Raw genomic sequence first — 26,820 nt, 5'->3', positions numbered from 1 at the left:
TCTGCTCTCCCGAAGCTCACGTGCCACTGGGGAGAGACATTTCGTCAACCGTGAAGCAAACAGGCTGATCTCAGATGGCGGGAAGTTTCAGACAGAAGAACCAGAAAATATGAAGTCACCGGGACAGAAACAAATTTGGTTGGGATGGGCCAGAAAACCAGGTGGCCTTTGGGAGGCAAGATTGGCAGGTGGTGACGGTCTCCTCATGTGGGATCTGGGGCTTTGTCCTAAAAGCGATGGGAAGACATTGGGTAGTTCCAGCATTAACATGACACAAGCTGACGATGTTTAGAAATCATCCACCTAGCTTCCACATAAAGACTACAGGGAATCGTGATCTTGAATCGCATGAATGCCTACCACACGTGGGGATAGGGTAAGTGTAAACGAAGCTGTGTCCTCTCAGGTGGAGGCCCCAGGACTCATGTGGGGTCCCAGAACACCCAGCCTCCTGAGAACCCTTCCTCACTCAGAGCCACTCCAGTCCCTGCTACTCAAGTGTCGCCACAGAACTTGTCAGAAATGCAAATCTCAGACCCCAAAACCCACCCCTCTTCAATCACAGTCTTCATTTCAACAAGACCCCAGGTGATTCATGTACATTAATATTTGAGAAGCTCTAGTGGTATGTCCCCTGATTAGGGTGTGTTTCTCTCTCCCTCTCTCTAACTATATGTATACATACCTACACACACATACACACACACACACACACCATATATAACACCCTCACAAGCACATATAAACATAGCACATATACACACCCCACATACACACCACATATTTCCCTTCACACTATATAAACCCCCACATATACACATATACCCTCCTACATACACAACATAAACCATATACACTCTTCCCCCTGACAGACACACCACACTGAAATACTAGACACAAGCTCACTGTCAAATGACCTGTGGACAGGAGGTCTGGACTAGCTACAAATTTAGGGATTCCTGGAGGACAGGGCAGGTTCTATATGAGCTAGATTCGAGGTGTTTGATATTCATAAACAGGAACCATGGAGATTTATTTGGTGGGAGCTGGCTTTCTGCACATTGGTGTTTTTGGGAGATGAACCTGACAGCGCTGAGGGGGATGCTGCAGATAGAAGGAACAGGAAGGCCCGGGTGGCAGTCTGCGGGCTCGCACAGAAATAGGAAAGGGACCGTCTTTGCTAATGCCTTGTGCATGACTGCTGTGTGCTTGGTCTTTTGTATTACTTACAGAATACATTACACTCCAAATTTTCTATAGTTTGTGTTGATTACTTTTGCAACTAAGATGAAAAAACAAACGCACAAAACCTGCCCAGGCTCAGTATTGTTTGGGCCAGTACTAGGACGGGGGACTTCTGTGAGAAACATAAAGGGAAGGGGCTGCTCCATGTCTAGAAGGTTCTCCTGCTCATTCTTTAAAATTCCACGTGAACATCTCCTGCCTGCAGACTTCTGGGTGAATCTCTTCCTGCCTCCTCTTCAGCCTCCTTAGTACGTAGCACAGGCTGGACATCGAAAAGGTATCAGGAAGTGGGTATCTGAGGTCGGACAATAAGGGTCTTGATAGGCAAAAGCCGTCAAGTCTGGGCAGCTGAGCAATTGAGGTGCTTTGGAAAGAAATGTGAGATTTTGGGGTGGTGTCCAGTTTCGGAGGGAAGGTCTGAAGTCCTTGTAGGTGTCTAACTTTGTCATCATGGTAAGAAATGACAGAAATTTCCAGAAAGGCCTGAGCTGGCGTAGTGGTAATTTTGATTTTACAAACTAGAACTGACCTCTCCGGCGCGTCCTGTGGCTGAGTGACCACTCTGCGTGCCCTCCTGTTTGGGTCTCCCAGTGCTTCCCGGAACCAGATTAGGCCGGGGGGCGGGGGGTACGAGAGGTGGGGTGCCCTCTATTCCTGGCCCTATATTTAGCCATAGTGGGTTTAGACAGGATGTGCTGGCAGCCCGCACATCTGCAGAGCTTGCCTGCGCGCTCGGCCCGCAGGGCTCAGGTGCTTGGCACCAAAGCTGGTTCAGGTGCAGGTACCCTTGGGCTCTCCCTCGGACCCAGAGCAGAGAGAGAGTGCGCCTCCGTGCTCTCGAGGAACGTTGCGGCTTTCCCAGGCTTCTCAGCCTGAGCATGTGTAACCTGCACGCAAGAGCGTATTCCATCTCGTGATGCACAGAGTGAGTTAGGGAAAATAAGTTTTTACGCAGAAATCTCATAAATTCAAATTCAGGGGACCCGACGCATCCAAAGGTGACTTACATCACCTTACACTGGATGAGGTTTCACGGTCTTCAAAACCATTGCTTTTCTTTTTCTTCCAAGAAGATGTGTTTCACAAATAGAACAAAACTTCAGCAAGTGAGTCTGTCTTTCTTATGGAAAGAATAGCGGGTAATGAAAGCTCACTAGAACCCCAAACAGAAAGTCTTGGGTGTGAGATTAAGCCGGGCAGGCTGTCAGGAACTGGTCCACAGGCCCACACGCCTCCTTCCCCCCCAGGGCTGGCCAAAGTCAGCGCTGGGCCCACAGGCCGGGGAGCGCCTTCGTCTGGGGCAAGGGGACGCTTTAGTTTAACCTGCCCTCCTGGCCTTTTATTCCAGATCATCAGAAAAGCCCTTTCTGAGGAAAAGCAGGTCTCAACAAAAACATCCGCTGCAGATCTGGTGACAGAAACGGACCAGCTTGTGGAAGACTTAATTATTTCTGAGATGCAGAAGAGGTTTCCTTCGCACAGGTAGGCGGGTCCCTGGGGAAAACTCCCAGGCGTTCATGGCCACGTTCATGGGGAAGGTCAGAGTCCAACTCAGGGAGGCAGCGCGCTGGCCGATGGGGGCAGACCTCAGACAGGAAGCCCCCGATATTTTGATTGCTTGGTGAACAAACTGGCCCTTGTGTTCATTCTTTTTACTCCCATCTTGAGAACCCTCAGGTCACATAGTACCTTATACTAGTAAATGCGGACAAGGCTTCACTTTGACAGCGCATGCTCCCCTCCGCCAAGCCCCGTAGCATGTTTCTGGAGGGACTGGGAGCGGTAATGTTCCCTGGCAGCCCCTGTCTGATCGGCACCACGTGGCTTTTCTAAGGGAGTGACCCTGAGCGGGCAGCCAGCTGCGGGGCCCCTGCTGGCAGGCAGTCAGTCGGCAGCCTCCTTGCCAGGCCACCTCCAGGCCACGGCTGGGAAGGCTGCTCTCCTGCCTGAGGTCTTTAGGAGGACCCCACCCGCTAGCTAGAGAAGCTCTTAACCTTTTTGGAGTCACCATTATTCTTCACCATTATGGGGAATCCAATGCCAACTATAAATCTTTTCCTCCGAGAAATCCAAATGTGTCCACAGCATTTTGCATCTAGTTCCAAGGGAGCCACAGACCCCAGAGGAAGGCGGTCCTGGGCTCCGGGGTCCACAGGCCCCTGCCGCCCCCGGGGTTCTGCAGAACAGCCTGAAAACCGCTGCCCTGGGTGCGGGGCCTCTTTCCTTTCTGACGGAGAATCGCCACAACGGAACGCCAGGGCTTGGTTTCTGGATTCAGATCACTGTGGCGTCAGATTCCACGTTTCTATGTGCTTACGGGCCGAGGTATGGGAAAGCCATCTCCCCAGCGGCCATCCGGCCGGGGGAGGCACAGTAGACCTTCCCCTCCGCATGATCAGTTGGAGCAGCGGTTCTCAACCTGTGGGTCGCGACCCCTTTGGGGGTCAAACGACCCTTTCACAGGGGTCGCCTAAGACCATCAGAAAACACATATATAATTACATATTGTTTTTGTGATTAATCACTATGCTTTAATTTTGTTTAATTTGTAACAATGAAATTGGGGGTCACCACAACATGAGGAACTGTGTTAAAGGGTCGCAGCATCAGGAAGGTTGAGAACCACTGAATTGGAGGAAAGGACAAGCTGGGGTTCAAACTTCCCTCCCTTTTCCCTGTTGTTTCCTCCTAACTGGTCAGGTTATCTCAGGGTCAGCAGCTCCCTTCAAAATTCTCCCTGCCAATGGTTGTGTTTATTTCCTTTTGTTGACAACCATTGTGTGTGAGTGTTTGTTATTATTTCATATTTCCTTATTCTCTGTGAGGCCAAGATCCCTGACATCTGTTAAAATTTTTACAAGCTCTAAAATGTTTATATTTTTTTTAACTTTTTAAAATCTAAATTAAATGGCAATGTCAAAAGGATTATACAGTTTGCTTTTATTCTTTGAGAAGAAAAGCACCAGCCAGCTGGTTCTGGATGAGGAACTATTTTGTTTCTTGAGATTGTAGTGGGATTGGCAGTTGGCTCCGACTGAAGTGAGGGCGGGGTCGGCTCTGTGGGGTCCTGGTAGGCCCCTGAGGTCACTGCAGACTCGGCTAATGGCATCATCAGGGCTCCGGCTGATTTCAATCAGATCACAGTACTCTGACAAACTAAATTCTGAAATTGCATGCCCTACTGTATGTGTTGGCAGCAGTTGCTAGTGGTTTGGTTTGGATCCACTGTTGTGTCAGCATGGGGTGTGGATCCCATTTTCACAAGGTAAATTTAAATATTGCTGTGTCACAGAATAAAGCTCAGCATATTCTATGTGTGAATGCAGCTTCTCCCACCTCTACTCCACAGCCTCACGGTCACCAGGGGACTGCCAGGCACCGAAGCCTCTTCGGAAGCATCTACCCAGCAGTGTCCCTCACCATGTTCCCAGACAGTGTCCCTCACCATGTCCCCAGACAGTGTCCCTCACCATCTCCCCTGAGCAGTGTCCCTCACCATCTCCCCAGAGCAGTGCACCTCACCATCTCCCCAGAGTAGTGTCCCTCACCATCTCCCCTGAGCAGTGTCCCTCACCATCTCCCCAGAGCAGTGCACCTCACCATCTCCCCAGAGCAGTGTCCCTCACCATCTCCCCAGAGCAGTGTCCCTCACCATCTCCCCAGAGCAGTGCACCTCATCATCTCCCCAGAGCAGTGCACCTCACCACCTACCCGAGCAGTGTACCTCACCTAGAGTGTGCATCGGGGCCATCTGGGAGCGTCTCCCGCTGGCTAATGCCAAGCCTGTTGCTTCCTTCTAACTGGTTACCCTGATGCACCCAAGGTGAGGTACCCGGGTAGAAGCCTCCACTCTTAACAAAAGCCCTGGGAGGAGCAGATGCACACACCTGAGCAGGAGTCAGTGATTTAGGGCAGTGGTTCCCAAACTGCGGTCCCCAAGCTCATACCACCAGGCATGAGGACAGAGACATGGCTGGCCTGTGCCCGGCCCCTGGGTCTTTGCCATCCCTCTCCTCTCTGCTCTGAGGGCAGTGTGGGGACATGGCTGGAGGCTGGGTGTCACTGCCCCTATTCTCTGCTCTCAGTGTGCCTAGATAATTCAAATGAGATGAAATCATTTTTCAACGTATCTATGGGCAAGTTTGGTTTTGCCAGTGACTAAGAATTTTTGGCACTTAATTATGTCTTAGATCCTAGACAAATTTATGATGGGAAAATTGCGTCCATATCGTAAAATAAAACAGTGTGTTGTAATTTTTCTGCATTCACAGTGTTTCAGTATATCCCTTAAACATGTTAGCAGACGGTACCCGTCGTCCTTTTTTAGGAAGGACTTGCTTTCTGAGCGTATGTCCTTCCTCCTTTTAGTCTCCACGAAACAATATTAAAGCTAGATTGCAACTGTTTTGTGTTAACAATGTGCTGTAGGCTCCCTGGTTTATTATTCCATTTTACTCATTCATGAAATCCAAAGTCTGGGTCCCTGACCTGAGCATCAGGCACAGACTGAATCAAAGATGAGTAAGTTTAAACTTGCTTCTGCCTCCAGCTTTGGCAGTCACCTGGGACGCCTCACCTCGGAGTGAAGGACCCACCAAGGTTAGTGCAGTGTATGGCTCCTGCAGTGATGCTGCCACATGGGGATAATGATCTCAGCGCCAGGCTGAGATCCAGTCCCCATCCAGGCCTGCCCTGCTGCATGCTTAAACCTTGCGTGAGAGCCAAGGTTTGCAACTTTGAAAATATTCAGTAGCATCACTGAACCATATGTATGTGCACCTATCTCTGTCCCTTTTGTCTGGGTTGACACAGGCAAAGGGAGGAGGACAACGGCTTGGGCTGCTCGATATCGGCAGCCGCCTGCCCTGGACTCCCCTTGGCGGGATGGGGTTCTGTCCATCGTGGTGACCCCTGAGCCCTGCAGTGTGCCCAGCACAGTCCTGAACTTGGAAAAAATAGGTTCCCAGCTACCGCCAGCTGGACACTTGCATTCTTCCGTATTCCCACTGAGGTTTGCGCTGGGTGCACGTGTCCAGGGCACAGAGCCGCTGTGGTGCTGGGGGTGGGGAGGGCTGCAGCCTGAGAAGATGAGGCGGAGGGACATTAAGTGGCTCCCCAGTGGCCTGGCCTGTCACAGAGAACATCCTAGCCAGGAAGAGCCCCAGATGTGCTTGGCCGTCAGTTAGGACCATGAGAAAGAAAGAAAGGAAAGGAGTTAAATCTGCAGCAGAAAGTATCCTTCCGATTTGTCACCTGACTTTGAACCTTATCCCGTTTGCTGTTTTCCCCTTGTACCTTAGATAGACTCATGAGATGGCCCTTGAGCGCCTCACAGTTAGTCACGTGTGTTGTTTCCTATTTGTGTCCCTGATTTTATGTAGCTGTCCCAGTGCTCTTATGAAGGTCTTACATCTTCTTTTCTCACTTCCCTGTGTCCCAGGTGATGTCCCCATTCGCTTCCCACACAAGGACAATCAGGTTTAAGTAAATGAAACCTTGACCTCCCTCCCCACATACAAGTGAGGTAGTTTTAGTGACTCAAGGGTGGACACGGTTAGCTTCCAGGAGGCCCTGCCCCAGACCTCAGGCACCGAGCAGGTAGGGCGGTGACCTTTCATCGCCTTTCACTCGGGCATCTGGGGGAAGAGGAGGAGAACTCTTGGGCGTGAATAACCAACTACTGAACAAGTTCAGCGCTTAGTCAGGGCGTTTTGAGTTATTCCTGTCAAATGCTGTGCAGAGCAAACGCTGTGCTAACAGGAACATTATGGGTGCTGCTGCAACCAAGCTGCTGGGTGACCCCAGAGCCGCATCCCAACACGACTTGCTAATGAGCTGACAGACCTGTTGGTCCACGTCCTCAGCAGCCTCATGGGTGTGCCACGTGAATGGCCTTTGTGCTGTAGGCCACGCCCTCTGACACGCACGTTAGGTGTCAGTCCTGCAAGACCCTTCCTTCCCCCAGCAATTTCTCCTCCAATGTTCATGGGTACCAGCTTTCCACTTAAAGTCACCTTTAATTTCAAAAAAGAAAAAAATGCCACATTCCTCCTCAGTTCCCTGGGAATTAACCTTTGCATGTGAGTCATTTCCATTCCCCACTTGACCTTAGTAATACAGTGGGGCCTTGACTTACAAGTTTAATTCGTTCCGTGACGGAGCTCGTAACTCAAATTACTCGTATGCCAAATCAACAGTGAACGAGTGAGACACGTGATGCTGGGCTGATGTTGTGGCGTTCACTGTGACGTTCGCTGCGCCAACTAGCGGTGGGGTATCTGAAGCTGGCTCGTAACCCGAATTTTAGCTCGCAACTCAAAGCAAAAAATCGACCGAGAGACAGCTCGTATCTCGAAAAACTCGTTAGTCGGGACACTCGTAAGTCAAGGCCCCACTGTATCTTCTTATTGCTTTATCAATTTGTGCGCAACTTAAGCTTTGGCACTTGGTCCTTGTGTATTTTTAGGGTGTGGAATCTTCTTGAATATGTTTTGTTTGTTTTTATAATTGACTAGAGGTCCAGTGCATGAAATTCATGCATGGGGGGGTGGGTGTCCCTCAGCCCACCCTCTCCAATCTGGGACCCCTTGGGGGATGTCTGACTGCTGGTTAGGGATTGGGCCTAAACTGGCAGTCAGACATCCCTCTCACAAGCCAGGACTGTTGGCTCCTAACCGCTACTGCCTGCTAGCCTGATTGCCCCCTAACCGCTCCCCTGCCACCTGATCGCCCCCAACTGCCCTCCCCTGCAGGCCTGGTCACCCCCAACTGCCCTCCCCTGCAGGCCTGGTCACCCCCAACTGCCCTCCCCTGCTGGCCTGGTCACCCCCAACTGCCCTCCCCTGCTGGCCTGGTCACCCCCAACTGCCCTCCCCTGCTGGCCTGGTCACCCCCAACTGCCCTCCCCTGCTGGCCATCTTGGGGCGGCCATCTTGTGGCGACGTTGCATGTGACGCCACCTAGGCTTTTATTATATAGGATTTCAAGAGAGGAAGGGAGAGGAAGGGAGAGGAAGGGAGAGATAGAAACATCAGTAATGAAAGAGAATCACCAATCGGCTGCCTCTTGCACACCCCCCACACCTCCCACCGGGGACCGAGTTCACAAGCTGGGCATGTTCCCTGATTGGGAATTGGACCGTGACCTCCTGGTTCATAGGTCGACGCAGAGCCACACTGGCTGGGCATGGACCCTTTTCTTTAAGAACATATTCATAAGCCATTCCAGGGGGAAATCATGTAGCTCAGAAGAAGACATTGAAAACAGATATAATCTCTTAGGCTTTGGCCACAGGAACCGGCAGAGCTAATTCTTTGTTTAATCATCAGCTAAGTCAGTGGTTCTCAACCTTGGCCCCACCCCATAACAAAGAAACAGAATTTCCAGAGGATGGGGCCCAGAAATCAGGATTTTAAAAAGATTCCCAGGTGATTCTAATGTGCAGCCAAGGTTGAGAACCACTGAGCTAAGTGAAGTGATTCTTTGCGGGCCTCACCTGGGTTTCTGCTGTGGCCGGGAGTTCAGGTGTCACTGCCTGGCCGCGCCTGCCCACCATGGCTCCTCTGACTTCCTCATGTCTTTCACCACCCATTTCTTCCACCTGGACTTGCCTGCCTGGATGGTGTGATCCAAAGGATCTGACAGCCCATGGAGGGAGGGAATGGTAGGGAGGCAGCTCCCAGCAGCAGGAGGGACACGAAGCAGACAAAGGGACGAACCAGTGTCCACTCCCTCTGGTCGCACTCTGGATGGACAGCTGCTGGGGCAGGTGGTGCTCGCCAGCTTTCCTGCACAGCTGCCGCTCTTCAGGACATGGGTTTCTCAGGTGTCTCACTCAGTGCTCCCAGTCCCAATGCGTTGCCTGCTCCTGGGTGGGTTTCTCTAAGAGGCCGCGGGAAGGAGAAGGTGGAAACACCAAGTTGAAAATGACATATGTACATTCATCATATACCCTGATGCATTTCCACATAATTTATCTATGAGACAGAGGGGCTGGAGGAGTGTGTGTGCATATAGAGCATGAGTTTCATAATCTGTGAAATGGGAATGTCACCCAGAGTTGTCGGGGAGCAGATGAATTACAGTGCATAAGGCAGCGCTATAATCAACTGAGAAGCGATGTTAGAACACAAGGTGCATGTTCTTATTTCACAGCACTACTGACAGGACAACCTGCCCACAGAACTTCTGCAAAGACAGACTGGTTCTGTCTGCACTGTCCACTGCGAGAGCCTCTAGCCCAGGGGTGGGCAAACTTTTTGACTTGAGGGCCACAATGGGTTCTTAAACTGGACCGGAGGGCCGGAACAAAAGCATGGATGGAGTGTTTGTGTGAACAAATATAAATTCAAAGTAAACATCATTACATAAAAGGGTACGGTCTTTTTTTTCAATAGTTTTATTCATTTCAAACAGGCCGGATCTGGCCCGCGGGCCGTAGTTTGCCCACAGCTGCTCTAGCCCGTGTGACTTTCGAGCACTTGACATGTGACTAGTGAGGCTAAGGAACTGACTTTTTAGATTTTAAAAATTTACTTTAAATGTAAACAGTCACAGGTAGCTGGTAGCTATTGGATTGCACAGAGCAGTTACAGAGCTTTCCATTCTTTCTTTTTATTAACGATATGATGTCAATCTCATCTGCAAGTTCATTGCTGACAAGTCGTAGGACAGATGGTTCCTCTGGGAAGAGTGATTTCTAGGAGCTCCTTGCAGCTGAGGGGCAGGGTCCTGCCAGCTCTCTGACCTCTTAGTCTGTGACATCAGGGGTTAGGCAGCTGTCGGGCGACCATGACTGACAGCACACCAGATGCCAGCAGAAGGACATGAAGCATTTCTTGTTCGTCACTCACGTTTCCTTCTTCATAAAAACGTGTTGTCTGCAGGCTCCTCTCTCTCTAGTACAGGCATGGACATGACACGAGATGCTAATGCAGTGGTTCCCTGGCTCCCTCCCCTGTAATTAAGGGGTCATAGTCATGACCCCTTTGGCGGTCGAACGACCCTTTCACAGGGGTCGCCTAAGACCATCCTGCATGTCAGATATTTACATGACGATTCATAACAGTAGCCACATTACAGTGATGAAGTAGCAACGAAAATAATTTTATGGTTGGGTCACAACATGAGGAACTGTATAAAGGGCCAGAAGGTTGAGAACCACTGTGCTAATGGAAAACCTCTCAGCACATAAAACACATGTTTGCTTGGTGCCTGCCACGGGCCAGGCCCTGGTGACATGGCAGTGAGGGGCAGAGCCCCCAGCCCCCGGTGAACCCGGCTCTGTGACCGTTAGGAGCACGTGCCGAGCACTCCTGTGTGCCGAGCACTGCCTTGTCTGCTTTGGGTAGAGTCTGCTCGTCACTCCCGAGAACAGCTCCAGGAGGCGGAAGCAAGGACCAGCTCTGCGGGGACCCCAGCGCCGTGGCCCTCGCCGTGCTGTGCGGAGCCTGTGTGGGTGGCTGGAGGAGGGAGTCAGGAGGGAAGAACTGGGGCAGCCTAAGCAGCTGGGTCCTTGGTGGTGCCGTTTGCTAAGATAAACGTGAATAAAGATGACCAGGAGCTCCCTGTGGTGCAGGCTGATGGTGAGATGTTGGTTGTTTTGTTCAGGTTCCTAATATGATATAGAAGGTCCACTCAAATGAAAATGGTTTCAGGAAGGTGTGGACTATAGAGGACTAATTACAGGGGAGGGAGCCAGGGCCAGGGGCCCCTACAGCTGGTGCAGGGTGGTGCACGGGCCTGAGGCTGGGGTGCTCCTGTGGGGGCTGCCAGGGATGGCAGGTGGGGGACGCTCCACCTCGGGTTCCCAGGGGGCAGGAGTGCCTTGTGGGGCAGCCCACCCCGGGCGCTTGGGTAGAGAGGGCCTCTGTGGAGAAGTGTCAGCTCCCATCGCGCCCAGACAGTGGAGACCCGTGGGTGCGGATGCAGTTGACACCTTGTCTGCATTTGGAGAGGCCAGCTGTAGGTGAGCGTTTAGCACCTCAGGTCCAGGCAGGCTGTCTTCTCCGGCTGCAGCACCACTAGCGGGAGAACCCAAGCGGGGCCCTGCTCCGAGGCCGGCGTTCCTCATGCGCTTCCTTCTCGTTGTCTCCGGCCTCCTCTCCTCCAGACTAAAGTGAAGACAGAGTTGCTTTATAAGACCTGCAGCCCAGGGTTCTTCCTTCCTGTATTTCTTGTCTTGCCTGGCCCACTCATACTCCCTGATGCTTTTCCAAAACTACATCAAGGTGTCATTTGGGGTTTTCTAAATCCTGCTGAGTCAGAAGACTGGCAGACAGAGGGACACACAGATGGTCTGTTACAGACTCTGCCTCTGTTTGGCCTGGAGAAATTAGAATGAAGTCTCTTTACTGTGTCTGCTTGTCTTTGACGGCATGGAAGCAGTTTGAAGCGCTTTGTCTTGCGTTCTTGGTGCATTTTCTCAGGCTGAGCTCCTGCCCACCACAGGTTCATTGCTGAAGAGGCCGCGGCTGCAGGGGCCAAGTGCGTGCTCACCCCCAGCCCCACCTGGATTATCGACCCCATTGACGGCACCTGCAACTTTGTGCACAGGTGAGCATCAGCACGGGTCGCCCCGCTCTCCTGCCTACACTGCCCTCTTCTCCAAGACTTTGTCTTTCCCAAAGCAGCAGTTTTGGGGGCAGGAGTACATGAGCAAACCTCTGATAGGCTTATAGTCTTATCTAAAAGGTGATCAAGTCTTGATTGTTTTGCTTTGTTTTGTTAATCCTCATTTGAAGATATTTTTCCATTAATTTATTTTTTTTAGAGAGTGGAAGGGAGGGAGGGAGCAGGGGAGAGAGAGAGAGAGAGAGAGAGAGAGAGAGAGAGAGAGAGAGAGAGAGAGAGACATAGATGTGAGAGAGACAAATCAAGTGGTTGCCTCCTGAATGCACCGCTATCAGGGCCTGGGATCGAACCTGCAACCCAGATACAGTCCCTTGACCAGGAATTGAATCCATAACCCTTCAGTACGCGGGCCGACACTGCTATGTTTACAATATTGGGTTAAATTAAAAAGGCCCCCTGGAGAAGCAAACAGGGTTGGAAAGCAAGTGTATACAACCCAGCAGCTGCCAGGGCATGAGGTGTGGGCAGGGGCATGTCAGGGTGGCCTTCCGCAGCCGCGGTTGGAGTGGGAGCTAACCTCATGTCGCCATGCGATGGGATGAGGAACCCGTTAGAAGCTGGTCGGCGCTAATCTGACTGGACCAACAACAGCCAGAGAGCAGTAGGTTGTGGGGAGGTCAGTGGGGCCGGTGGGGGTAGGGGCGGGGGAGTGAGCCACAGAGCCTGGGGGGGTGACGGGGACATGGTCCCGTGGTAGACTGTACCCACTTGTCCAGGACTAAGGGCACTAACAGGGATGTGGTTTCCACAGAGGGTGGTTCTCCGATGGGAGCACGCATAGAGCCCCGGATTGCTGGTTGGCACAGGCTCCTGGCCCGTGCCCCGGTCCCCACTCAGTAGGTTGGGGATCTGCATTCCTGGACCATACTTAGAGCCCCTGTCATAGATGACACAGAGACGCTCCATTTCCTCACGTAAAGTGATAGAGCGTGAGCTCAGCCAGATGATGGGGCCCTGGCTCTTGTCACTGTCCCCTGATGTGCTGCCACAAACAGTATGTTTATATGTAAGTCGGGAAACTACTTCTGATGTAGCGTGTTACTCACCGCCCTTTTCTAAACGTGGTTTCTCTTCAGAATTCAGTCAGTCGTCCCACACAGCTGACCCTTTCGAGGCAACTGAATAGTGCCATCTGGTGATAGCAGCAGTGTCACTAGACTATCGGTTTAACTAAAGCCTGACACCCCTGGGGAGTTGCTGAGGCCTCGCAGGGCTCCCCGCTTAGGTGTGTTTGCTGAGGGGAGCACCGGTTCCTCCTGCCTCGCTCGCCATTCTATGTGCGGTAGGGGGACAGGGCGGCTGAGCCCTGGGGTGTGGCAAAGGCCACAGGTCCACAGGGCCAAGGGCCAAGGGGAACTGGGCCAGAGAGACGACTTGGAGGGCATCATCCGAGGATAAGCTGTGGTGCTGACCCCTACGGTTCCCGAGCTCCGAGGGTCACGGCCACGCATCTCGCGGCCTGGACACCCGAAGCCTCTGGCCTCTGCAGATCAAATAGGACCTGTTGGTCCTTATGTCCGGCGGTGGCAGTGTCCGGACTGAAGCGCCCGGGAGAGAGCTCCTCTGAGAGTGGGAACTGAGGCCGAGCCTGGCTGAGGTTGCCCAGGGAGCCGGCCACCACCGACAGTGTCGCCCGGCCCCGCCTCGGCAGGCAGCGCCCAGATCCGTGTGTGACTGGCTTCGTGTGGATTAGCTGTGCCCAGCCTTTCCTTGTTCCTACTTGTTGTTAAGCTCTGATGATCTTCACATAAAGGAGATTATTTTAAAGACACGGAGCAGCAACAACAAAATCACAACATAAAACCACAGGCAAACTGCGCCCCTGTGGCCCACGCCTGCTCAGGGGCTCACATCAGAGACGGGGTGAGGACGGCTGTTGTCACCCAGACCCAACCTCTGGGTGGAGGCTGTGGCCTGGGCCTGTGCTGTTGCCTCCTGGGGGCCCTCATCACGCCGCCGGGGGCATGGTCTGGCCTTTTTGGAGGTCTCGGCCGTCCCTTTAGGTCTCTGAGAACCAGGAAGGTGGTGATTACAGTCCCTCTCCATAGGGTCCTTGGTCCTTGTTGAATCCCATCAGTTTGACATGTCTCAGAAGACTGCTTCCCTTCAAGGTCAGCTATCTTACCACATGGGCGGCTAAGCCTGTTTGTCTTGGAAGCCATTAGTGAAATGGGGGGGAAACAGCCTTTAAAAAAACAGACCCGCCCGCGCTGTAGAAAGGCCCTTCTGTGCCTCGACGTGCGACGCTGCGCAGCCTCACAGTGGCTCCTAAGTGCCGCGTGCTGGTTTGCAAGAGGCCAGCGCGTCTCAGAGGGTAAGCCATTCTGTTTCCTTCGCAGATTCCCAACCGTGGCCGTCAGCATCGGATTTGCTGTGAACCAAGAGGTACGTGAACCGAGAAGGCCCGGCCCCTGCCCCGTGGGCCCCCCGGGCTCCAGTCCAGGTTTCATTGAGTCATCTTCCTTTTTGGTTTCAGCCTCGGCACTCCTGTTTTTCTCTCTTTGTCCTGGGCCTTAATCGTGACTAGTAAATCCAAGCATGTGTTTTTCAAATCTGAGAAAGCAAGCGCACGCAAACCAGTTTGGGGTGTGCAGCTTGGGGCTCTGTGGCCGGCCCTGATTTCACTGTGGTCTTTTTCTGATGTGACCGTGGAAGGGGACGCTCTGAGCAAATTGTCCAAGTTGGTCTCCCGGTGACCCCTGGGGCGTGTGATTTAGACACACACAAAAAGAACTCCTATTTTTGGAGGACATTTTTAATCCCAATATTCCATTAATTCTTCTGTATCTTCCTCTAGCTGTCAGTGTGAGAACGGGGCTGTTTCAGGGTTCCCAGAGACCCTGGGGGCCAAGCAGCATCAGAGGCGTGGGATCAAGGCTTCAACTGTATCAATCAGTTTAAGCAATAACACTTAGAAAAGCCCTACCTTCTTTGTAGTCACTACAGTCAGATTTAAATAAGACCGGGGCTGTGTTCTTCAAAAGCGGCCCTCCTTTGGAACACCATTTTTTTCATCTTAATCCTCCGCGTTAGCATAGCTTCCCTAGCATGGAAACGTGGGGAACTTTATACCCGTGTAAAAGCACTTGAGTTGAAGTTAAGCAAGATTTTCAATATCAACATTTGGGTAAGGAGTTACTTACTCACTTGTCTCTATTGAACTGAGTAGGGTGTTGAGCAATCACCTCAGGGAGGGCAAGGTGCTTCGTGCTGGCAAGGTTGCCGTGTCCGTATCTGAGGGAGGGCAAGGTGCTTCCTGCTGGCAAGGTTGCCACTGGCAAGGCCCACACCCCATGATGGGTCTGGCGTGTGTGACTGCACACAGGTGGTCTGGGCTTGTAGTGGAGGGCCCTGGGCAAGGGGAGTGTCCCCCTCTCCCTCCTCGTTCACTGTTTGCCCCAGGCATGCAGGGCCCCCACCACAGGCTCCCCAGGTCCAGCCCTGTTTGAGGGCCGACCTGAATCTGGGAAGCCCTTTAAAGGCAACGTAGTGGAGCGGGGAGCATGTGAGGATTGCTGGAAGGCTGGAACCCTCGGTAAGCGCTGGCTGAACCATCATCCCAGCAACAAACCCAATCCCTGCAGGTCGGGGAGCCCCTTCCACAGCAGTCCCGCCCAGCCCGGGCAGCCAGATGGTCCTGGGGCCTTTGGCCTGGGTCTCCCTTCATTTGCCAAAGAGAGGAATACTTGGCTAACCCCGAGCGAGCACACTTGCGCTGTTCACCCTGACAAGTGAGAAGTCAGTAGAGGAAAGGCACAGAGCACTTGGTGTCAGGTGGCATTTGTTCACGCCAGTTCTTTTTACCACCCCTGATTGGCCGGGGCCCGCTCGCTGATTGACGGCAGTGCGGCCGCTGGCTGGCGCTCGCCGCGCAGGGACGAGCCCCCTGATGAGGCACGTCTGTCTTCCTGGGACCGCCCTTGGGTTCTGTGATTCTGTTGGCGTTATGGATGCATTCTTCATTCTTCATTCTTCACACATCAGCAGTTTTGAGGGTTACTTGTGGTTTGATTAGAGTCACAAGTAATCTCCCACCATCCCTTGGGGAGAAAAAAGCCTTTCTAAAGAATTCAGCTTTTTCAATAACTTTCAGGTACTAGTGCTTCATTATGTTAAGGTTTAATATAGTTTTTTTAGTTTTAGTATATATATATATATATATATATAGAGAGAGAGAGAGAGAGAGAGAGAGAGAGAGAGAGAGAAAGAGAGAGAGAGAGGGAGAGAAGAAGGAAGAGGGAGAAAGAGATACAAACATCAGTGAGGAGAGAATTATTATTGATTGGCTGCCTCCTGCATGTCCCCTACTGGAGATCAAGCCTGCAACCTGGGCATGTGCCCTTGACCAGAATCGAACCTGGGACCCTTCAGTCCGCAGGCTGACGCTTAATCCACTGAGCCAAAAGGGCCAGGGCAGTATCTTTTTAAATGTAGTAATTTTTAAAAAGAAAGCCTGCTTCCATGCAGGTCTAGTTTTGAATCTAGGTGCGGCTTTTTAATCCCCTTTTGGAAAGTATTTTCTAGCACAGCGTCATTGCGTTCGTCAGGAACTCTTAGGACGCCTTCGCCTTTGAGTTGCTGTGCTGTTTTCTGTCTGCATTAGGTGAACTTGTTTTCTGCCCTGCCCGCAGCTTGAGTTTGGAGTGATTTACCACTGCACGGAGGAGCGGCTGTACACGGGCCGGAGGGGCCGGGGCGCCTTCTGCAATGGCCAGCGGCTGCAGGTCTCCGGGGAGACAGGTGGGCCTCGCGCGGCGTGTCTCAGCTCCCTTCGGACTGAGACATGTCGATGGAAAATGCCTGGGATGGTGGTGGACGTCTCCTGCCGAGAGTTCAGTCTCTTCTTAGGGACGCCGTGTCCTTGATGCACTGGAAACTGGGCCAGTCCTGTATCTCAATGTTTTTGTGAATGTGGCCAGGAGCTTTAAATAGTCTCATTCTATTTTGTACTCACATCTCTCATCTTGAGTGCTTAGAGACACCCCCAGCAGTTATGAGTGGGTCTCTAGCAGTCCAATGCCGCGGGCAGAGCCAGACGCATGCTCAGGTACATGTCAGCCATCATATGCCGCCTGGCTGTGGACTGAGTGGAGCTGGCTTCAGTTTCTGAGGGAGGTCGTGTGCGTAAGTGATGTTTTCACTCACCACCGATGTTCCCCTGTCATTGTTACTCCTCAAGCAGAACCCCGAGGGCGCCCAGCTCTCATACAGGGACTGCGTTATACTTAATCTGCATGTTACCATGTATTAAGCACAATATGCTGCTTTAGATGTTTTGCTGACTCTTTTTGGCCTTTCTCTCTGATTAAACTGTGATATTTTAGCATTTTGTAGGACAGATACTGTCGGGGAGAAAATTGCAAGACAAGGAAAGAGCTGAGCCTGAGGCTAGGAGCAGACTTTAAAGCAGGGGTCCTCAAACTACGGCCCGCGGGCCACATGCGGCCCGCCGAAAACATTCATCCAGCCGGCCGGGTGTTTTTGCCGCCGCTGCCTGTCCTGCTTAGCAGCCGACTCGTCCCGGGCCCGCCGTGCGCATGTGTGGAATGTCTGAGGGACAGTGAGCTGGCCCCCTGTTTAAAAAGTTTGAGGACCTCGCTTTAAAGGGTCCATAATGGAGAGAGCACAGTTCCTGCTCACTTCTCACTCACGTGTTCTGCAGCAGGACATCATAAGGTGCCCCCACCCCCCACCCTCCGTTATTCCACGTGCCCATCACGGCTTCAGTTTATGGCGCCCACACTCCTCCTCTGAGTTCCCTCTCCTCTCCCTCCTCACTGCCTCCCTTCTCTACCCTTTTCCAGCTTCTCTTAAAAATGTCTTTCCTTGTGCCCTTTCTCCATTGTCTCTATTATTCTGCCTTTATTCCTCCTTGGATGACACCTGTGTGCCCAGATGGCCTCAGAGGCACTGAGAGGACCAAGAGGTGCCCTGCCCTCCTCTAGTAAGGAAGTGAGGCTCTCTAGCGTGGTCCACAACGAGCCGGTGAGAGCAGCGTCCCCTGCCTTGTTAATTTCTTGCGTTTGGGTTTCTACAGCCAAAGGTGTTGACCCAGGTGCCAGGAGGTGTTTGCTTCGGCACAGACTCCTCCTCATGGTGCCAGGGCCCCTGAGCAGCTGGTCTGTTAGGGAGGTGACCTGTCGTTGTGTGAAGGACAGGCTGGAGCAGGACTGCCTTGGGGAGTCTGATGAGGCTCCTGGGGGGGCCCATGGGAGTCACGAGCGCACCCTGGGTGAGGGGCCGGGGAGCCGGTCACAAGAGGCTCAGACAGGCAGGGGCAGCAGGACACACTAACCAGTTACCGCCTGAGTGCCAGCCCCGCCCCATGCCTCCCTCTCCCAGAAATGTTTTGTTTGGCTGAGTAAAAGGTGGCGTTAATTACAGCCACACATGCCAAGAGGCAACCACTCAAGCTGAATTGTGTAACTCAGTAGTGAGAAAGCATGTTATTAAACACGCTCATGTGACCTTTGCTCTACATTTTATTTGATTATCTAACACTCAGCTCCATTCACACACACTCGGCCTCCTGGTCGGCTGCCTGCGTCACTCCGTAGTGCAGCGTCCTCAGTGGGGCTCTCAGGCCATGGCCCAGCCCTGCGCATCCCTCCCAGGGGGCAGGGGCTGAGGGTCACCTGTATTTGGCCCATCAGAGGCCCTTCGGTCCCACACTGCCCACCGCTCACTGTCATAGCCCTCCGTGGCTGCACACATGTTCCAGAGCTCTTTTGTGATTTCTTTTCCCAAAAAAATTCTGATTTATAAAGTCTAGTGTGTGTGTCAACTTGGTCGTTTTCTGTTTGATGGGCGCCGAGGTTTCTGTGGGAGGGGATGGAGTGTACGTTCTAGCAGCACTGTCTTAGGTGTTGTGCAGGCCTGGTTTCACATCCTGAATCTGCCACCTTCTAACGCTGTGACCTGAAACCTTGTCTTCATGTATAAAGTGGGGTGATGATGATGAAAACTTGGAAAGTTAAATAAAATTACATAGAGAAAGCACTCAGCAAAGCCCTGGCACACAGGACCCAAAAATAAGAGTCATTATCAAAGGAGAAACTTGAGTCTTCACACAAGATCAGTTATAGCCCGTTGCTGAAATAGATGCATTTCTGAAGGAAACAGCCATTAAAACAACCACCACTTAACTTTCCCCCTGTGCTTTCTTTGCCTTCTCTTTTTCAGTTCCTATAAAAACTTTCTGGAATGTCTTCAATTCACAAAAACAAAAAAGCTACACTGGTTAGGGGTAAAAGATGAAAGGCCAGAATTTTATTAGTAGCTTTTTTCTTCAAATTGTACCAGGCAAAATTTCAAACATGTGCAAAGCAGACAGAAAAAGTACAATGAACCCACATGACCCACCACACAACTCCAATATTGCCAACTCATGGCCAATTCTGCTTCATCCCCACCCCCACCCAACTCCCAGCACCCCAACAACTCCCTGATTCAAATCCCCGATGTGACAGCACTTTCTAGCCAGTATATCAGTATGGCTCTCTAAAACATACAGACAGTTCTTTGAAAATCATAATCACAATACCAATCTCACCCCCTTCTAAAATCATAAGCCATCCAGTCAGTGTTCAAATTTCCGCTTTTCTCATCTATGGAAAAGGGCCTTTCGGAGCCATAATCTGGAGTCTAGAGGTCGTTGTAGATCCTGGATCTGTCTTTTCAGTGGACAGTTGATACTCAATATTAATTTTTTTTTTTTTTTACATAAAGCTATTTTTGTTTGTGGGCACATCTTTCTGACATTCTTGATTGACTGGAGAGATGTCTTTCTGCCCTGATTCTTTTTCCTTATGACAATGACAGTTGTGTGTGGGATTCAACCATGATTCGTTTACTTTTACTTTGTTCTACTAGGAATCTGTATTCCTGAACTTGGGGAGAGGGAGCGTGTCAAGATAGTTTTTGTGTTTTCATAGCTCTAGAGCTCCCTCTTCTGTTTTTGTGACCTGTTAAAAAGCATTGGCTTGTTCTTAGATTTTTTTTCTTTTTGGGGGGTGTGGGGGGGCTCTGTTTCCCGCCTTCACTGTTACCTGGATCATCTTTTTTCTTTGCCTCTATTATCCTATCTAGTGAGTTTGGAGTTCACATACATTTCTACTCAGAACCTGCCCTGCCAGGCCCTGGTTACAAGAGGTCATAGAGCTGATTGGCTCCCTGCCTTCAGACTTCCCCCACATCCTGCACCAGGGACTCGTGAATCAATGTGTGCACAGCTCCTCTCACATTGACCCCAGCTGGCTTCCAGTGAGCGGCTGTTGGTGACTTTGAGGTTCTCCTGTTCTCAGGTCTAGTAGGTGCCCGATGCTTCTCTCTTCCTCCTGGTGTTGCGATGCCGCAGGTCTTATAGCTGCTGGAGATGTGCTCTACCCATCGTATTTTGGGGTTTGGATATACCTTGACAATATAGTTTTTTTGCATTTTTTTGTTTATTTGTTGTTTGTTTTTATTTTGGTAAATGATGTCTATAGTTTTGTTTTCACTCTGCTAGTTGTTCTGTCTATTTTTATCAGAGAGGGGTTGTAGAGATTAAAATCTTTGTGGTTGTTGCATAGATTTCCAATTCTAAACAATACTTTTTATTTCCAAGTTACTTATGTGTGTTTTGTTTGTTTTTTACTTGTTTTTAAAAAGTAATTTGTTGAGGTGAAAGTCAACATAAAATTAACCATTTTAAAGTGAACAGTTCAGTGGCAGTACATTCACAGTGCTGCGCATTTGCACTCTCCAAGGTAAATCCTGTACCCATTCAGCACTCTCTCCCCCGCACCCCTCTGCCCACCTCCACCCCCAACCACCAATCTTCATTCTTAGTATTTATGTTTCTAACTTAAATAAAGTTAAATATTACTTTCATGTGAATAGCTCATAATGGTCTATAAGAGGCCTGAGAGAATTAGGACATGTATTAAAAACACATGCTGGTGTAAGTGTTGTTTCAGGAATTCTACGTTCAGCAAAACCAGCCAGAGCCCAGAGAGGATATTTTCCGGACTTAAAGCGCAGGCGTCTCATTCTCCATGAGTACATATTTCAATGTATACACACAACTTGCTTCTCTTGCCTTTAAATTGTACAATTTATCTTAAGACAAGTACTCTTTGATACTCTGGGTATTTTTAACTTTGCTCCACTAGAAAAGAGTTTCAAACTGTCAGAAGTCATGAATTATATTTTTTCACCCTAAATATTATACAGAGATGCCCTACTTAAAATCTATTAGGTGTTTTTTTAATTGGGGTAAAATATATTAGCATAAAATTAGCCATTGTAGCCATATATAAGTGTATAATTTAGTGGTATTAATTACATTCACAATGTTGTGCAACCATTACCACTATCTGTTTCCAAAACTTTTATCACTACAACTAGAAACTCTGTACCCATTAAGCTGTAGTTCTCCATTCCCAACACACACACACACACACACACACACACACACACCCATGAAGACACAGAATATTTTAAATTAAAAATGTAATTAGCATTGATTAAAAACTAAAATATAAATATTGGATAAATGGTAATAAAATTCAAAAACATAGTACTTTAGATAATCAGGAATAATCATAATATAAGAAGATATTAAGTAGAAGGGACTTGTAATTTTTACCATTTTCCTTACCTAGGACCAAATAAAACAGTAGAGAGCATTTTGCCTGTAGGTGGCAGCACTCAGACTCCCTTTTTACTCTTTGTGATTTCATTTGGGAAAAAATATATTAGCAAGAGTGAGAAAGAATAGATACATTGCAGCTAGAAGAGGATACAGACATATCTTTTTACAAATTTAAAACTGTGGAAAGAAATCCCTTCTTTCACGTATCACCAGGCAAGCTTGAGTTTAAGTCTGGGCCTCACCACTAAGGGCTACCTGACCCCATGCAGGTCCCTTCTCTAAGCTTGGTCTCCCCGCTGTGAACAAGGACAGTGAGACAGCGAATGTGATGGAGGACGGAGCACACACATGGAAGTGTCTGGAAGAGAGTAAGACGTGAGCGATTGCTGTTCCCACACTGTGCTGTTTCCCTTGTGAAATAGCCCAAGGGCACTTAGTTTGAAAATCCCTGCTTTTCCTCACCAGCCCTGCAGTGGGGCATCTGCTTGTCTAGGCTGACACTCAAGGACGTTCCTCTCCATTCACCCTACAGCCAGGCCCTCCTTCTGATAAGGACATATTGGGCCAGGCCTAGGCCTAACGGAGTAGTCACATCTTATGAACCTGAGTAAAAGTGGGTCCTTATCTCCCTATGGAAATTGATTATCTGGCTTTCTAGTTCCTGGGGGAAAATCTTCAGTGTCTTTCTTAATTATCAAAATCTAAAATATGCACACTCTTTCATTCTGAAATCCCACTGTTTTATTTTTTCAGAAATTCCACTTCTATTAATCTATCCTTAAAAACAGCCTGGTTGGTATGGCTGAGTGGTTGAGGGTCGACCTATCAACCAGGAGGTCATGGTTTGATTCCTGGTAAGGGCACATGCCCAGGTGGTAAGCTCGATCCCCAGTAGGGGACGTGCAGGAGGCAGCCGATTGATGATTCTCTCTCATCATTGACATTTCTGTCCCTTCCTCCTCTGAAATCAATATTTTTAAAAAGGTTTAAAGATATTTAATTGATGAGGCATTTGTTTCCCTTCAAACATGGGTGGTCCCAGTTTGGAGTCATTTTGTTTTATTTATAATTGAATGATGATGATTTTCCTAAGACACCAAACTCTTCAAGTTTTCACACTAACCATTTTTGAAAAGAGAGAACTTAAAAATCTCCTTCTGAAATCTGAATCAGAAAGCAGCTTTAAAGGAATGATGATGAAATAGAGTGTGAATTTTGTTTCTCTCTTTACTATGTCCTTGCTTTTCAGCATAGCTATTAGAAAAATCTTATAGCGTAAACCACTCAAAAGAGACTTATTTTAGAAGAAACAGGAGTCTGATATTTGAAGTTCACGTCAGGAAACCCCCCGACTCTTCAGTTAGAACCAAGACTTGATTTTTCTGATGATGGGACGTTCTTTCTATTGCAGATCTTTCCAAGGCCTTGGTTCTAACAGAAATCGGTCCCAAGCGTGACCCCGCTACTCTGAAACTGTTCCTGAGCAACATGGAGAGGCTACTCCACGCCAAGGCTCACGGGTACGACTTCAGACCCCGGAGCACCTGGGGTCACGGAGGAAGGTGACAAACACAGTCTCGCTGCAGACTCCCCGGGGACTGAGGAAGAAAGATCCTGTGACAGGAGCACACACCGCGGTGCCGAGGCCCAGGGCGGCCACTGGTGCTGCCCCGTCCAGTGTGGGGGCTCCCGCAGCAGCTGGTAGGGGACGGAAGGGGACCTTCGTTCCTTTCTGAGCAACTTTGAGAAGCCCAGGAACCGATCGCAGCCACAGCCACCCAACCCGCCAGTCCTGTGGTGCTTAGGCCCCTGCCTAACTGATGTTCTTCCAGTAAACACTTCGGAAAATAAATCCGAGTCCAGTTGAATCCTCTGCATCTCCTGTCCTCCCTCTTAGGTCTGTGCTGTAGCTGTGGCCACATGAGGTGATTTAAATATGCACGGAGTGAACAGTTGAGCTGTTTAGGTGTGCCAGCCGCATGTCCAGTGTGCGACAGGCACAGGTGGCTCGAGCTACCAGAGTGCAGAAGGTACCCGTCGCCGCAGAAAGCTCTGCTGGTCAGCACTGCACAGCACTCTAGACTTTGAGCCTAGAGCTTGTGGGAGAAGCCCGGTGGCTCCTCCTGAACGCCTGGGAGTGCGCACAGCGGGCGTGACTGGGTGAAGTAGGCCTGAGCAGGGTGTAAGAGCAGTCTGATGTGTGCCCGGTGCCGCTCACACGTGTGGCTGCTCTCTTCCCTCTCCTCCAGGGTCCGAGTGATCGGGAGCTCCACCCTGGCGCTCTGCCTCCTGGCCTCAGGGGCTGCGGACGCCTATTACCAGTTTGGCCTGCACTGCTGGGACCTGGCTGCCGCCACCGTCATCATCAGAGAAGCAGGAGGCATCGTGATGGACACGTCAGGTGGGCCCCTCTGACCCAGGGCTTGCCTCCGTCCCCAGGGGTGCGACGCGGAGACTAGCCTGAGTGACCCCTCCAGACCGAGCGTCCCTCACTCCTCACAGTCTCTGCTGACGAGAGGGCACTGGGAAAGGGGTGGTCCCGCCCTTCCCGCCTTCCTCCTCTGTGCCGCCAGGCGTGGAAATAGACAGAGCCGAGGGTCAGACTACGGCCAGTAGGAGCAGCACCACCACTTACCATTTGACAGTTTTCTAAGCACACAATCTGGTGAGACTGACAGAACAGGCCTCACGCTCCCCAGCTGGCGAAGAGGAGGCTGGTACCCACAGCCCTGTGGCTCAGCAGCGTACTGCGCAGGTGCCTGTGAGGTTCTAGAATGGATCCGAAAGGTGCCTGTTGCTTCCGCTTCAAGGTTATCACATCCCGAGACTAACCCCACTGGGCACATCTGACTCCGCTTAGCATCCCTGCCCCTGTTATGCTCAGGCAGACCGTCGTCTGACGTTCAGGGGTAACCAGTCAGGGGCTGGGTGAGTCCTGTCGGATCCCATTCTCTCCTAGCTTTTGAGTCCCGAGCTTGTTGGCACAAATACTGGGGCTCCCTTTTAACTATTGGGTATGTACAGGGGTCTTTTGTCGTTTGATTTCTACTTCTTTCTTCTTTCCCCTTTAAAGGCTTTAATTGAGCTACCAGAAAAGTATAAAAGGGAAGAGGTATCAGCCTTAGATGGCAAGGCCAGGCAGACCAGTTTCAGATGAAAAAGGAGTCCGACACTGGATTTAACCACGTGAGCACACGTGTGTGCACGGAGGGCTCCAGCAAGGCCACTAGTCCTGTTCATGCCTCGACTGGACTGTTTGGTCCAGCCTCGAGCACAGCCTGGGAGCTTTGTTTTTCTCGGAATGTGCACGTGTGCCCATGCTGCGTTGTTATCCAGGACTGTTCTGCCCTCTCCGTAACCCACGTGGTCTCTCTCTGTCCTCAGGCGGACCTCTCGACCTCATGTCCTGCAGAGTGGTTGCTGCGGGCACCCGAGAAATGGCTACGCTCATAGCTCAGGCCTTACAAACAATTAACTATGGACGGGACGATGAGAAGTGAAAGGGAGCAGAGACGAGAAATGCGCCCTCGGGACTGGCTTTCCTGGGAATGCTGCGGCCGGCAGCGGATCCCTGGGGGGGACCGCCTTGAGCAGCCCGCACTCGCGTCAAGTTCCTGCGCTCCTAACCACCCAAAGAGAAGTGTTCTGCTAGCGTGTGTGGCTCTCTGGTTAAATCCACGTCTTTCACTGGGATTTGGTGTTTAGCTGGTTTCTTTCTTTAATCTCATGTCACCTTTTCCAGGTTAGTACAGGTCCTTCTATCAGGGCCAAAACCCAAATCTCATGATATACATATTGATAATTCAGTCTTGATTCTCCCCCCCCCCCCCACCCAACCCCCCAAATGCAAATCTCAGGTAATATGGCTTTAGAACTGCTGATAAAGCGGACTTGTTCTCAGGCCCCCCACCCCATGGTACTTCAGAATGCAATAAATCCAAATAATGGCACTCTACTTATCTGCTTCCCTTCATAAGTGTCGCCTATTCCCCAATCAGCACACAAAATCCACAGCGGTAGTTGCCTTTAAGACTCTACTGATGACTATTAGGAGAATAATCCCAAGTGTCAGAAGTATTCTCCTTAGCCAGGGTCCCCATGAATGCACCGGATGAGATGTCAACCTGTTTTTGCCAAGTAGCTTGCTTGTTAATATCTTATAATTGAGTTTCTGCAGTGCCAGGGGTGTTGATCCAGGTTGACTCCTCTTTGTTCAGCCAACAAGTAACCTAGTGCCTTTCTATCATCTAAAACCACCTTCACAGGAGAGCCGGGGGCTTCTGTTGTGCAGCTGTGGCTTTAGCAGTGGACTCAGAAGTGGCTGCCAGAGTTAAGGATAAGTTTCTGATCACGTATTTGTTTGGACTAACTCCAAGCCAAGGAAGAAGGGACCGTCCAAATGTCACCTATCTGCTGGTAAACTTAAACTCCTGCTAGTCGTGTGATTTCAGGGAGGGGACCCCTGTCCAGTCTGAGGGATTGTGAAGGGACAGCGGAACAGTAAATACAGCAGGAGCACATTGTTCTTTCATCCTCCGCTGTCAAGACAATGAGTTGCCCAAGCATAGAGGCCGTTGACAAGACCTCCACATGTAAAGGCGTAGCCAGAAGTGTTCCTAGGGCTCCCTCATAAATGTTACCATTTATGGACCCATTGGTTGGTGTAGAGGTGTTAGCATCGTTCAGCAAACAGTCAAACACTGCATTATTACATATTGAAAGACCGCCTAAATGTGTGGGGCTGACAAGCCTGTGAATGCTCTGCAGTGTCACAGATATTTACCCTGGCTACTCTGGGTATGTATGGGTCTCGTTTTCCCGCCCCAGGGTTGGGTCAAATTGAGGCAAGGAAGAGGGGTATGTGGGTTTAGTGTTTTTATAAAAGGGGCTCATGAACAATTTAGGCATACAGCGCCATTTGGGATTCCAGTGAAATTATTTTTAGGATGAGTGAGGGGTCTCTTCCTTCATGTACTTTTTGGTTTAACGTGACAAATCCTATAGCTAGTTAAGCTTCCTGCAGCAGCTGTTATTTGTGAAATCTTACTTATAATGTTGTTTTCCATGTAGTAATAGAAAGAAAAAGCAGATAGCAAATAGGCAGAAGGGATAAAGGGTTCCTATTGGAGAGGAAGATGTTGATCCGTGATCTTGGAAGAACAGTCTGCTTCAGGATATCATCTGCTTCAGGGAGGAACCTCACTGGTCAATTTTAACTTTAGATCTCGGGCTGGTATGCAGTTCAAGAGTCTGGAGGAGCTTTTTTCAGCTAACATCTGTGGCCCAAGGTTCAATCCCTGAAGTTCAAT

The 26,820-nt window shown here is 50.4% G+C and overlaps 1 protein-coding gene across 2 annotated transcripts in view; it reads left to right on the top strand.

Moving 5' to 3' along the window:
• Window positions 1–25,127, top strand: part of IMPA2 (inositol monophosphatase 2) — a 39,313-nt gene extending 14,186 nt beyond the window's left edge. The window contains exons 2-8 of one of the 2 annotated variants that reach the window (XM_036323373.1): window positions 2,594–2,727; window positions 11,695–11,799; window positions 14,217–14,262; window positions 16,509–16,617; window positions 22,923–23,031; window positions 23,761–23,912; window positions 24,896–25,127. In XM_036323373.1, coding sequence (XP_036179266.1) covers window positions 2,594–2,727; window positions 11,695–11,799; window positions 14,217–14,262; window positions 16,509–16,617; window positions 22,923–23,031; window positions 23,761–23,912; window positions 24,896–25,011 — 771 coding nt within the window. In that variant the 3' untranslated portion in view covers window positions 25,012–25,127. The remainder of the gene's footprint in view (window positions 1–2,593; window positions 2,728–11,694; window positions 11,800–14,216; window positions 14,263–16,508; window positions 16,618–22,922; window positions 23,032–23,760; window positions 23,913–24,895) is intronic. The other variant, XM_036323374.1, reaches the window with a different exon arrangement.
• Window positions 25,128–26,820: the final 1,693 nt, after the last annotated feature.

Source organism: Myotis myotis, unplaced genomic scaffold (assembly GCF_014108235.1).
Source record: "Myotis myotis isolate mMyoMyo1 unplaced genomic scaffold, mMyoMyo1.p scaffold_m19_p_9, whole genome shotgun sequence".
Classification (NCBI taxonomy): Eukaryota; Metazoa; Chordata; class Mammalia; order Chiroptera; family Vespertilionidae; genus Myotis; species Myotis myotis.
This window is presented reverse-complemented; position numbering and strand designations above follow the sequence as displayed.